Consider the following 13546-nt stretch of genomic DNA (forward strand, 5'->3'; position numbering starts at 1 on the left):
GGTGTAAAGGGCTTGTCTGCCTGTCTTCTTGCTGGAACCAGGGGACCTGGTACAGTGCCGCTTAGAGGGAGCTGGGCTGTGGATCACGAGAATTTTGGCCAGCCAAGGTGAAGAGTCAGGACTCCTTCCTTGGTCCTCGCTGGCTTCCAGCTTTCAGAGTGGCAAGGGGGGGCTATTCCGGCTGACAGCAGGCAAGAGAGATTTGGGGACCCAGTCTGTCTGTCTCTCGGAAGGCCAGAAGGGGAGAGTAGAAACAGAGACGAGAAGAGTCCCGGAGTCCTTAAGGGCAGCAGTGACCACAGCAACAGCTGCCTGCCAGGTGGACTCTGGTTGTTTGGCTTTTGCCTGCAAATGTAGCAGGGTGCCATGGCAACCACTGGAGCAGGCCGGCCGCGGAGGCCTTCAAGGTCACAGTGATTCCGGGTAACCAGGCCCTCCACGGAGGGTGCTAATGGAGGACATGGGGAAAATGCGCACCTAGACACAGGGGTGGTCAGAGCTGGCCAGTAGGAAGTCCTGAGTGTCATCTGCAGGGGCAGGTGGTCGTGGACACGACCCGCCAGTGTGTTAGATAGCAGTGCCCCTGCCTCCTTGTCCTCTCCGAGGCACCTCTAAAGCTGAGGGCAGAATTGACCACTGAAGTCCATTTTTTTTTCTAGCCTCCTGGGGCCTTGATGTCACAGCATGTTGACTGGTATTGCAGTGATGAGCAGGGAGTGACTGGGAGAAGGTCCCCAGGTATACTCTTTGTCCTGCAGGCTCTGGCCACTGTGTGCACGGACACCCTCCCGCTGCCTGTGCTGATAAAACATTCCTGTCCCTCCAGGGTTCCAGGAGGGACGCGGGTGGGCTGGGGGGGCTATGCAGGCACAGCTCTGCTCCTTGACAGAGCCGAACCCCTCCTCCTCTCCTGTCACCGCCACTCCAGGCTAACTGGCATCTGCCCTCCTGGATCAGCACCAAGTTCTGGGCTCCACCCCGGGTCCCTTCCTAGACCCTCTGCCAGAGCTCCAGGGAAAGGACTTCGGAACCTGGCCTCCAAGAGAGGCAGGGAGGGAAAAGAAAGCACGCTCGTGGCCCACACTTCCTGGTAAGGACCAGGACACACTGTTCCCAGCCTCTGCAACCCACCTGACCCCGTCCTCTCATGGGACGGGGGTGGGGCTCCAGTCAGCCTAAGAGTACACACAGGGCCTGGCCTGTGACGGTCTGTCTCAGCAGCTGGAGTGAGGACAGAGGTACCCAGAGTACCTTTGGCAAGGATTCCTGTGAACCTCACAAGGCCACAGAGGACCCAGTAGGGAAGCAAATGGAACTCGGGACTGTGAGGGACAGTCCCCAGGAGACTTCTGGGGTCTGGTTTGGAAGAGAGGGAGGGTGGAGACGGCCACTGGAAATGGAGTTGAGCTCTCCCTGGTGACCACTAGGGGGCCCCCCTCTTCCCACTTGTCCCCTGCTGTTTCTACCAGGAGCTTGGAGGCTGGGCTTGCCCCAGGGTAAGGCTGGTGGGGAGGGGCAGAAGGGCAAAGCTCTGAGGGATGCCCCCAGACCCAATGACCAGGACCTTAGTTCTTGGGGAATCTTCATGCCCACACCTTCCCAGGTTTGTGGCCCTTGAACCCACCACACCTCCCCCACCCCACTCCCCAATTTGGAAACCCCTCTTCCAGTGTTCAAGCCTCTCTGCTTCAATGCTTCCTCTGTTTGGAAGTCCATTCTACTTTTGAACATCTTTGTTGGAAAGTTATTTTGTAAAACTAAAATAGTGATCCTTGAATCTGGGCCCAACTCCAATCCTGTGAGCTACATAGAATATTACACTCTCGCACAGCCAGCAGCTTTAAAGAGGCCATCTTGTTCTTTCTGCCTTGTCCTTTTGACCACTCTCAAAGGGCATGTCCACCAAGATCCCTCCAGTCTTCCTCCATGCCAAGTGCCTGCTTCCAGGCCCCTCCAGATGACAGTGGCATTTTCTAGTGAGAGTCCAGGACTGTGTGGCCTCACCTCTTCCCTTGTTAATCCAGCCCAAGTCTCTCTCTCACAAGAATGGCCATTGAGCTTTGCTGCTTCCATTCCTTATTGATGGGATTGAATTTTTCAAACTTGGGGCCTCAGACACACTAGGCAAACATCATCTCCAAGTTCCAGCCCTAATTTTTTTTTTTTTTTGTACTGAGGATTGAACTCAGGGGCACTCAACCAATGAGCCACATCCCCAGCCCTCTTTTGCATTTTATTTAGAGACAGGGTCTCACTGAATTGCTTAGTGCCTCCCTGTTGCTTAGGCTGGCTTTGAACTCGTGATCCTCCTGCTTCAGGCCTCCCAAGCCACTGGGATTACAGGTCTGCTCCACCGCCAGCCCTAACCTTTTAACTGCAAGAGTTATCTTTTCAATAGATCCTCATCAATAAGCATTTTGAAGAGTTTCAGTCATGGCCCTTTCAGGCCTCTGTATTTCTCCTTTAAAGCATAAAGTCATAGATAAGAGTCCTGAAGCATGTTATTAGAGACCCTGCTTCTTTCATCAGTATGGAGAGGGCTCATTGATGGGCTTCCAGGTGTCTATGAGTGAGCCCTTTCTAGACAAGAATCCACAGCTTGCTTTAGATTCTCAAAGAGCCCGTTCTCCAAGAGTGGGTAAGAACCAAGAAGTTTAATCCTACTGTTTTCAGATGAGGTCGATGAGGCCTAAGTGACTCCCCCACCACTCCTCCTGTGGCTAGTTCTGGGGAGACCCCTGTCTCATGACTGTGATTACAGAGTTCCTACCAAGTGCCTTCCTCCTGGGGACCTGGGCAGGCACCCTCCTGGAGCAGGGGCCCTGCTTCCTCATTTACAGTATCTCCCAGCCCTGGGCCTGGAGTGCCCTTAAGTGACCACCAGGGGGCAGCAGCATCAGGGGCTGGCTGCACATTTAGGAATTCTGGACTTAGGCCAGCCTCCCTCTACCCGGATGCAAGGACCAGATTCTGAAATGGTCTGTCTTTATTATGCCATCAGAAAACAAATGTGCTGGTTAAGTTACTCATCGTTATCTTATTAACAAAATAAAGCACTATCTATGTTTACAGTCATAAAAAAGAAACAGCCTGGAGAGACGTGGGGGTGATGGGGAGGCAGGCACCAGACTCCACCTCTGGCCCTGTGGGATTAGAGTCACCACCCTGATCCTAGGGCTGTTCCAGCTCTTTGGAGTTAGGTGCCAATGGGATTTGATTTTCTCAGGGAAATAACTTGTGAAGCTGAACAGGGGCTGAGACCTGTTCCCTAGAACCGAGGATCAGGGAGAGGATCAGACGGGGAGTGGCAGGCCTGGATGCCACCCACCCACCACCCACCCAGTGCTCATGAGGGAGGATGGGGACCATCTGCTCTGGGGCCCCCCTCCAGGGCCTCTGCCACTGACCATCAGTCCTCCTGGCCCCACTCCTGGAACGCAGGCTGGGCCCCGGGGCTGGGGCATCAGGACAAAGCCTTTGGAGGAGGAGGCACATTCTCATGCTGCTGGGAGCTAAAAATGGCTCCGTGGGAATCGACTGGCAGAGTCGGAGGGAGAGAAGACGCAGGCAGGAAGTCAGGGAGGCCGCTGGCCCAGGGCAGTCCAGGGGCCTACAGAGACCCAGAGAATTCAGGGGGGCCTGGGGGTGGGGTGGGGCTCAGGGATGGAGAAAGGGAGAGAAAGAGGGCTTTGTAGCAAGACAAGGACAGAGAAATGCACACAGGACACACGGAACCTGAGACACCCAGACAAAGAGGTAGCAATTTGGGGACGAAGAGAAGCACAGAGGAGGCCCCCAGAGAAGCAAGAGTGGCATGGAAGAGACATCTGCAGGAACTCAGCAGCAGTGCCTGGCACCTCGCGGGCACTCAATAAATATCTTGTGCAATGACTGAACAGCGAAAATGCACGGGTCTGCTCACGCGCTCACACACAGCAGCCAGAGGCACAATGGGCTTAGCAGAGATAAAGACGCGAGGGACAGTCAGACCTGTTTGCACAAAGTACAAAGTGATCCTGGTGACAGAGGAGTGATCTAGGGGAGTGTGGGGGGGAGTGTGGGAGGGGGTGTTGGTCCCATGGTGGCTGGTCCAGCCAGGACAAGAATGGGAACAAAGCATGTGACCCAGGGAGACAGGTGTATAGCTGCCAAACCCCCAGGTGGGTAGACCTGCAAGAGAAAAGGGTCATCCAGTGTCCCTGGCCATCAGCCCCAAGAGCCAAGGAGCTCAGCCAGCTCGGTTCATCACCGCCATGCAAGCCCCACCCCTGAGGCCGACAGCTCCTCAGGTGTGCCGAAGGTGTGGTGGGAAGAGGAATGTATCTACAAGTGCACGGCTTTGCCCATCTCCAGACATACCCAAGTCCAAGTACCAACAGAGTTCAGGCCGGCGGGCTGTGCCCATTGGGTTGGGGCCAAGGTCTTCCCCAGTGAGGAAGGGGCCAGGCCCAGCCAGCTGGGATCAGTCCGTGAGCACCACCAACTCCCCGTCACTCTTCTCTTCACCCTCCGAGTCCTCGTCCTCGCTGTACCGGTACATCTCGCCATCAGCCACCGAGTGCCTGTCATCTGTGCTCTCACCCTCCTCCCTGAGGCTGCAGGTATTGACGATGACAGGCATGTTGGGGTCCAGGCTGTGGGGGACACAATGCTCCACCAGGGGCTGTGCCAGGGGCATGCCCGCTGCCCGAGGGTATAGGACGTCTGAGGAGCTCATCTGCACCTGGCCGGCCTGTGGGCTGAGATGGAGGAGAGGCGTGGTTACAGGTGCACTCTCCTTTCCACTCCAAACCCAGCTCCCCAACACCTGGTATTAAGTCAAGGGTGCAGCTCAGGGGTAGGACTTGCACACTCCCACTCCACCCCCTCTTGGCTATGTGACTCATGTACCCTGGCCCCTGGTCTGCTTTCCAATGGCCACATTCACTGTCAGCCAAGACCTGCACAGATTCAGAGCCACGGGGTGCTCAACAGGTACATTTCTTGGGGAACTCTCTGTGGATCCAGTTTTGGGAAACTATATTCTAAATGCCCGAGGGGGATTTAAATCCATCCAGGTGGTCTTGGCCCAGTCAGGAATCTTTCTGTGGGATGAACTTTTGACGCCTCCACAGAACTACAGGCACCTCCCTCCAGGGGCGTGTGGCTGGTCCTCCACAGTCACACACAGCCACACACCTGTAGCGTCAGCCATGAAGTGCCTACCACATTGCACATGGTCACTCTCCATCTCCCCTAAAGTCACTCACATAGACCCAACCACACACGGATGACACCAGGCACACACTGGATAGACACGCAGCGCCCCCACCACTCACAAAAGCCAGCCACACATCCACATCCTGCCTCTCACAGTCACGCACACACCGTCACTGGCTGCCCGGGGTGGGCCTGCTCACGGGATCACGTAGCTCTGACGGGCATCCTGGCGCCGGGTCCTCATCAGGGCCTTGTACTCGCCCACGCGCAGCCGCTTGCCCTCCACGATGCAGGTGCGCTTGGGCCGAGGCTTGTACTTGTAGTCGGGGTACTTCTCCAGGTGCTGCCGGCTCAACCGCGCCTGCTCCTCATAATAGGGCTGCTTCTCCTGGTTGGTCATGGACTTCCAGCGGGAGCCTGGCCCAGACCCCAGGGGGAGGCGGTCAGAGCTGGGCCCTGCACTTAGCAAGAACCCAGCCCAACGTGGATGCTCTTTGGACGATGAACAAATGAATCAATGAAGATGATGTGTAGAGGGGTTTCCAACAGCCAGATTAAGACACAGCACCCACCCACACGCCACATAACCCAGCAACTTCCAGGAGGAAGTCGGTAATGCCTCATACGCATTAATAAGGGAGCAGCCACCCCGGGCTATCAACAATTCAGATGAGTGCCCAGCTCAGGACAACACCTGGTATTAAGTCAAGGGAGCAGCTCAGGGGTAGCACTTGCCTAGCATGTGCAAGGGCCTGGCTTCAATCCTCAGCAACACACACACACACACACACACACACCCTTGGCAGGGTGTGGTGGCACACATCTGTAACTTCAACTACTAGGGAGGCTGAGGCAGGAGGATAGCAAGTTTGAGGCCAGCCTGAACAACTCAGCAAGACTTTGTCTCATAAAAATAAAAAGAGCTGTAGATGTAAGTCGGTCTTTGAATACCCTTGGGTTCATTCCCTAGTGTTCTTAAAAAGAAACCCAAAAAACCTGTTGTCTCAGACAAGATACCTACGTTGACATGAGTGGGGACTCAGTCTTAAAAGCAACTGTCTTCTTCCAACCCCATCTGCCCTGCCCTGCATCCCTCCTTGGCCTCCAAACAGAATGTGTAATTCAAAAAATCTTTATATGCATAGCCCAAGAATACTGATCTCTCCTGTCTTCTGCCACCGCCAGTTTCAGGGATGTGGGTAAATAGTAGAATAGGTTAGGGACAGACCTGGGGGGCCAAAGAATACATATACATATTGTATACAATACATATACATACACACACTCTCTCACTCACACACAAACACACACGCTGCTTGAGTTCTTAGCGGGAAGCACTATCAGAAGAGCCCTACATGGTTCAAGACCCCAGGACCCAGCTGCCCCCATATCTAGACTCCCACACCTCCAATAATAGTCCACTGGGGTTCATCGTGGTGTGGAATGTCACCGAGCAAGCCTCGAGTAGACCCAGCTGACTCCAGCAACCAGGCCCTGCTGCGCTATGTTCCCTGGAGCCCCGCGCTCCCCACGAGGCCCACTCCCTGGCCCTTACCAAGGATCTTGCTGATGCTGGAGTTGTGCATATCGGGGAAGGCTTGGAGGATCTTTCTCCTCTCATCCTTGGCCCACACCATGAAGGCATTCATGGGTCTCTTGATGTGACTGCTATTCCGAGACTCAGGGAAGTGGCGCGAGCCTGGGGGACAGGGGGACAGTCAGCAGGGCAACCCGTCTGGGGCTGGCAAAGTGACGTGCCCTGTGTGACCACCAGGGGCCGCTGAGGAGGCTCCCAGCAAGGCAGGAGCAGAGAGGCACCTCAGGCCTGAGCCCAAGGACAGAGTCAGGAGGAAACCAGAGCTCCTGTGGTCACAAGACGCAGGGAAGCAGACCCAAAGATAGAGATACCAGGGGACACAAGAGGCACACTCGCCTGGAAGGACCCAAGAAGGCACAGCAAGGGAGAGAAGGGATCAGAGACAGATACAAGCCCGGCGGGACACAGCCGTGGGCCCCCCTGCCCCCCTGCCCAGTGCCGGAGCCCTCACCGTCCACGTCGCAGCTCAGCATGGCTTCTTCCAGCGGGTGCACACAGCTCTCCTCCAGTCGCTCCTTGGCTGGAGAGGAGTCCAGGCTGAGGAGGTCCTGAGGTGGACAGGAACAACTTGTACCTCAGTCCCCTTGGTGTCCCGCCTCTCCTCTCCCTGCCCGTCCTTTTGGTGGCCTCGGATTCTGCATCTTTTACCTGGGACCCTGTCCGCTCCAGCCCTCAGGGACAGACGAGTGGGGCCCATACCTTGAGAAAGGGGGTGCTGGGAGAGCTTTCCAAGGCCCCACTGTGGCTGTGCAACAGCTGTCGAGCATCCTGGATGGCTTTGGTGACAGCGTCCCCTTCACCAAGGAAGCCTATAGGACGGAGAGGAGGAGAAGGAGGAGAAGCTGGGGAGTCGTCCAGTTTGAGGCCGGGCTCCTGGGAGCTACCCGGTGAGTGATTCCCCTGCCCTCCGTGGGGCTGCTCCAGGCACAGCCACCTACACTGGCTACCGGGCAGTGTCAACAGATCGGACACAAGACTAGGACACTCGGATTGTGTGGCTCAGCAGCCTGAGTCCAGGGCTGGAGTGCCCGGACAGACGGGATGGGGAGGTGGACAGGAGGAAAGGGGTTTTCTAAACTCCTTGTTTTAAAAAATTGGAATCAGAGCGGAAAGAGACATGGCCAAGGTCACATCCGGCCCTCTGGCTCTCCCCTGAGAGAGTGGATGGCAGAGCTCACCCAGAGGCAGACTCGGGGGGCTGGACTGCAGGTCCCTTGTGGGGGCCCCATGGCTGGGGGGACGGGGCCCGCAGTTGCCCATCTTCAGGCTGGGGGAGCTGGAGGCGCTGGGCAGCTCAGGAGCCTTGGGCTTCGCTGTGAGGTTCAAGGGCTGGGAGGGCTCCTGGGGGAGATCCAGATGGTCAGGTGAGAGACACCAAAGGAGACCCCTTGGGGACACCAAGGGACAGAGACACAGAGGGAAAGTGAGACGAGCATACCCAGGCAGACAAGGAGAAGGACCAAGAAGAGAGAGAAGTGCAGGGTGAACAAGAGCAAAAACAGGCGGAGGGCGGTACCTGCAGGGGGTGGTGGGCGGCCATGGGCCCCGGCCTCTTCACCACCGGGGCAGGGGGGCTGTGCAGCAGCTGCAGCGGGTACTCCACTGTGGAAAAGGCGGCAGGGAGAAAAGTCCTGGATGAGCACAGAACAGCGGACACCTGCTTGACGAGGCCCCCGCACCACAGGCAGGCAAGGCTCGGAGCTGGCCCAGTTGGTCCCAACCACTGCCCCCAGCTCCAAAGCACTGCTGGGGACCACCTCTCCCCTCCTGCCCCACTGCCCTCGCACACTAACTGGTATTCATCCTGGGCCTGCCCTTCCCAACCCACTCCAAAGAGTTTCCACTGGCCAGGTGTGATGGCTCATGCCTGTCATCCCAGCAGCTCGGGAGGCTGAAGAAGGAGGATCATGAGTTCAAAGCCAGCCTCAGCAACTTAGCGAGGTCCTAAGCAACTCAGTGAGGTCCTAAGTAACTCAGTGAGACCCTGTCTCTAAATAAAATACAAAATAGGGCTGGGGATGTGGCTCAGTGGTTAAGCACCCTTGGGTTCAATTCTCAGCACCAAGAGAAAAAAAGAAAAAAGAAAGAAAGAAAGAAAAAGAAACTGAGGTCTTCTAAGACCTTCCATGACTTGCCCACAGAGCTATTAAACAGCAGCACCAGGATTTGAACCCAGGCCCTGTAGACTCTACAGCCCCACCTCCTCCCTCTCCTTAGTGCTCTTTTCTACCTACCCACCCTCCCTCACTCTCCATCAATTAGGCCTTGCCAGGCCCGTGTCAAGGAGGTGGAGAGATAAGCCCTGTGTACAAATCACTAACCACATGGCAGGTGGTGAGAGATAAGGCCCCCAGGTGGCATATCAGGGGACTTTGTTCCAGCTAGTGTGACTAGAGCAGGCTTCCCAGGGCAGTTGATGTGAGCTAGGACCTTCAGGATGGGCAGGGTTCAGGGAGGTAGATATGGGGTGGTGGGGACACGTGGGGAGTGAAACCAGACACAAGGTGAGATCAGGTCCAAAGCCTGTGAGTGTCAAGCTTGGGTATTTGAACTCTGTGCTGCAGACCACAGGGCACCGCCCGAGGCTTGTGGAACAGGGAGGGGGCAGCAGCGGGGGCTGGCGGGGCAGCTGTTCACACTCCTGAAGCAGCCATGGGCAGCAAGTCTGCCCTGCCCCCATAGCTCACCTGGTCAGTGCCTTCCACGCCCTTACCACCCACAGCCAGTGCCAACACATTCACCACTCAAGTCTACCCCCGCTCCGGCAAAATAAACCCCAGACCCCAAGCCCCCCTTCACTGCCCTCCCTAGGCATGCCCCACCCCCATCAGGCACTCCCTTAGCTCCACCCCTGCACCCTGGGCCTCTGTCTGGCCGCCCTCCTCCTGGGCTCTCTCCCGGCAGCTCCCAACTTCACCCTTGCCCATCCACCCCTTACCCCAATACCTCTTCCTCAGCCAACCTCCCCAGGCCCCTGATGATAGATTGGTATCCTCTGTCTCTCCTCAGACTGAATTCCTTGAGCTCAAAGTTCATATGTCATCACCACCAACAGCACAGTGCTGGATGCATGGTCACTGTACTGAATTTCAGTGCAGGAGTGACAGGGTAAAGACAGGGATCAGAGTGTGAAGGCAGAAATGGTGGCCATGGCCACTAGAACCCGGCAGATGCTGAACTGAACCTCAGTTAAGATTCAAGATATTGCTGGCACAGTGGTGCACCCCTGTAATCCCAGCAGCTTGGGAGGCTGAGGCAGGAGGATCACGAGTTCAAAGCCACCTCAGCAACAGGGAGGCACTAAGCAACTCAGTGAGACCCTGTCTCTAAATAAAATACAAAATGGGGCTGGGGATGTGGCTCAGTGGTTAAGCACCCCTGAGTTCAATCCTCACCCCCCCCCCCAAAAGATATTAATATTCAGGCATAATAAATGTACCAGAGTGGGGAGGCAGACACAGAGAGCTGCCTCACCTTACATCTGGAAAGCCCTCGACCGTTTTCAATACACAATTTCCTTTTCATTCTCCCATCAATGTTCAGAAAGGAGGAATTACTCTTCCACTGCACAGATCCCAAACTGAGGCCCAGAAAGTCCACAGAATAAATTAATAGAAGACAGAGGTTCCAAGGCTCCTTCCCTGACCTTAGGACAAGCCGGTCACAGTGGCAGACCCTCCCTCCCACACTCACCTGGTTTGCAGGGGATGGGCTGAATGGGCAAAGCTAGCTGGGAGTCAGGGGTGACAGGTAGAGGCTGGTGGCTTGGAGGGAAAGCTGGGATCATGACGTAAGGCATGTTGACCTGCTGAAGGCAAAGAAACCTTGTGTGAGCCCCTGGGGCCCAAAGAGCTACTCAGCTGTGGTCAGCCTGGGACACAGAGGATGGACCCATGCATGACAGAGGCATAAGGCATAGGACAGGGACAGTCTTCAAAAGAACCCATCTGACGCCATGTTCCTATCTCTCTGCTCTTGAGTTTCGGCTGGGGAGGACACCCCCCTCCTTCAAACAGGGAATGCAACCAGGGAGGAGGCTTGAGGGGGAAAAAAGGGCCCTGGTCAGGGTTCAGGACCAGGCCGGATCCTGCTCCGTGCAACTCTTGCCTGGCCTACATCCCCTGTCCCCAGCCCCAGCCCCTTGCCCTTACCTGGATCTGCTGCTGGAGGAGGTTGATCTTATGCTGCTGTTGAATCAGCTGCTGCTGCTGCTTGGCGATCTGTGGGGGGGAAGAGCAGGCAAGAGGGCCATGGACACCAGCCCTGGGCACCCAACCCCGAGCCTGCCCTGCACTAGAGGCCAAGACAGAGCAGAGTAGCCCGGCCTTCCCGCAGAGCACAGAGACGGAGCAGGAGCACAGCCCCCGCAGCAGGCCTGCCCCCAGCGCCTCCCCGGCTGCCCCGGGCCTCGGCCACACCTGCTCCTGCTGCTGCCGGGCCAGCTCCATCTGCTGCTGCTGCTTCTCAAAGAGCATGGCTGCCATGTTCTTTTGCTCCGAGTGGGCCGTCAGGAGCTGGTCCCGCAGGGTGGACAGCTGGTGGATCATGACCAGAAGCTGCAGCTCCTTCTCTGCCAGGCTCTCTTGGGTCCCTGCTCCTCAGTGAAACAACCACCGTGCAGAGTTTTTGTTAGTTCATCCATCTACCCATCCACCCGTCCACTCAGCCATCTGACATTTACTGAGCAATTACTACATCCCAGGATGCGATCAGTCGAGTTACTAACTTCTAGGCACCTTAGAGCAGTTTTTAAATCTATAAATGGGCACAAGAACTGTGAGATTTGAATGAGCTCATGCATGGAAACCTCTCCGTCTAGGATTTGGTACGTGGTCCTCCCATTTAGCTTGCTTCCGGCCCTCCCATTTAGCTAATGTTGGGTATGGCAGTTTGTTCCAAAGTCCCAAGCTGCAGACCGCTTGCACCAGAATCACTCGGGGTACCACGGCAAAATTCAGATGCCCACGCCCCCGCCTGTTAGGGTTCTCTTTCAGTAGCCCGGGCATCTGCATTGGTTTTAAGCTCCCTCTGTAGGTGTGATCAACCACACTGGAAAAATGGTCACTCAAAGAAACCCCAACAGCTGCCCTTTAATAACACTCATTTCCTCGGGGAGGTTGGCAGTGAAAGGGACCTTTCTGCTCCTTGTGGAGGTAGACCTGGGAAAATGGAGTGACAGGGCCTGAAGTCACCAGCATCTCTGACAAGAGCCTGAACTCATACCCATTCCAGCCAGACCCGTTGCTTGGGGGCTCCCAGGGGAGGGACGGTGATGACCCTGAAGAACGGGCAGGAGCCATGTGGCATGGGCCAGGTATGAGGGGACCCAGAAGCACAAGAACTGCCCGACACACCACGGCCAGCCCACAAGAGCAAAAAGGGCTCAACCCGCCCGCCCTGCCGCCCCCACAGGCCCTCACCTTTGACATCTTTGGTTTCCACCGAGCTCCTTCCCAGAAACCTCTCCTTCCAGTCACTGGACAGCAGTTTCTCGATGGCGGGCACCACTGGAAGACACCCGGGATGAGCAGCGTCTTCCCAGCGCCCTGACCCGAGCCCCCTCCCCCTGGGGCAGGCGTCTTACCCTCCTGTAAATTGCGGTTGAAGTCCAGCTTCTCCTGGCTTCCAGAAGCAGCCTCAGAGGCTCCGGGTCTCTTGGGCTCTGGGGACCCGTCACGCTCTGGAGAACTACAGTCCTGTAAGACACCCTGAATTGTCACTGCTGCCCCCAAGAGAAGAGGGGACAAAGTCTGGGGAGGGCTGAGCATCCCAGCGTGTCTACTAGGAGGGAACCTGAGCCCTGCAGCTCCACGGGACGGGACCTCGCACCGCTGCTCACACTTCGCCTGAGAGGGACAAAGGAAGGACCTGGGTTTCGGTCCAGGCTTGGTGACTCACAAGTGATCCCACAAAGTCCTGAACTTCCCTCTTCTGAAAGCGGAAATACTAACACCTCCCCTGGCAGGGGACTGTCTGGGGATCGAGGGTGTCAAAGCATGAGAATGAGGGTCGCCATCACAGCCAAGGACCCGTGCCCCCTCTTAATGACTGCCCCCTGTGCACACCTGCTGCTCCCACCTGGCTCCTTCCAGCCAGGGCCCCAGCCCTCCTGAAGGACACGCCCCTCCTCTTCCCACTGAGGTCCTCCCCATCCTCGAAGGCCCAGGAGGTCTTCTCGGGTCACCACCCCCAAATCAAATACCTCCTCATTTTCACTCATTCGTTCAGCTTTTATTTATTCCCTTTTTATGTCTCCTGTGTGGACTCACAGATGTCTTTTTTGGGGGGGGGATGCCAGGGATTGAACCCAGGGGCTCTTAACCACTGTCACCAAAGTCTTAAGAAGTGTAAGAATCCCGTTCCCTCATTTTAAGGATGAGGAATTATATGGCATTTTAACCGTGATTTGAGCTCTGTACTTGGGTAATCAGGCCAATTATCTGAAACCATATGAAAAAGATACTGGACACTCCTGAGCCCAGTGTTCAGTGTGCATATACTACCTCTGCAGCTGGTTCTCAGGAGCAAGGACTGGGCCACCCGTGAGTGAGCAGTCACCATAGGATAGGGAGGAGAGTCTACGCCCTGCTCTGGTTTCCGGCCTCACACTGAACTTAGCAGCCCCTCCCTGCCCACCGGAGCAACAGCTTGCCCTAGGATGCCCACTTCTGCCTGCTGTGCTGCCCAGACAGGGGATGTGTCCATGCTTGCCCAGCCTCGCAGACAGGCTGGGGATAGCAGGTAAAGCTA

The 13546-nt window shown here is 56.2% G+C and overlaps 1 protein-coding gene across 6 annotated transcripts in view; it reads right to left on the bottom strand.

Moving 5' to 3' along the window:
- Positions 1-2968: 2968 nt before the first annotated feature.
- The window catches only part of Sox13 (SRY-box transcription factor 13), a 45142-nt gene continuing 34564 nt past the window's right edge, over positions 2969-13546 (bottom strand). For 3 of the 6 annotated variants that reach the window (XM_027945715.2, XM_071600154.1, XM_027945713.2), the window contains exons 3-14: positions 12381-12492; positions 12217-12303; positions 11215-11387; positions 10948-11016; positions 10490-10604; positions 8313-8398; positions 7975-8137; positions 7496-7605; positions 7248-7344; positions 6755-6898; positions 5400-5616; positions 2969-4739 (exon numbers count right to left, since the gene is read on the bottom strand). In XM_027945715.2, the coding sequence (XP_027801516.2) occupies positions 4463-4739; positions 5400-5616; positions 6755-6898; positions 7248-7344; positions 7496-7605; positions 7975-8137; positions 8313-8398; positions 10490-10604; positions 10948-11016; positions 11215-11387; positions 12217-12303; positions 12381-12492 (1650 nt within the window). In that variant the 3' untranslated portion in view covers positions 2969-4462. Of the gene's footprint in view, positions 4740-5367; positions 5617-6754; positions 6899-7247; positions 7345-7495; positions 7606-7974; positions 8138-8312; positions 8399-10489; positions 10605-10947; positions 11017-11214; positions 11388-12216; positions 12304-12380; positions 12493-13546 lie in introns of all 6 variants that reach the window. The other 3 variants (XM_027945714.2, XM_071600155.1, XM_071600156.1) reach the window with 3 other exon arrangements.

The sequence above is a fragment of the Marmota flaviventris genome, chromosome 12 (assembly GCF_047511675.1).
Source record: "Marmota flaviventris isolate mMarFla1 chromosome 12, mMarFla1.hap1, whole genome shotgun sequence".
NCBI classification, from domain to species: domain Eukaryota; kingdom Metazoa; phylum Chordata; class Mammalia; order Rodentia; family Sciuridae; genus Marmota; species Marmota flaviventris.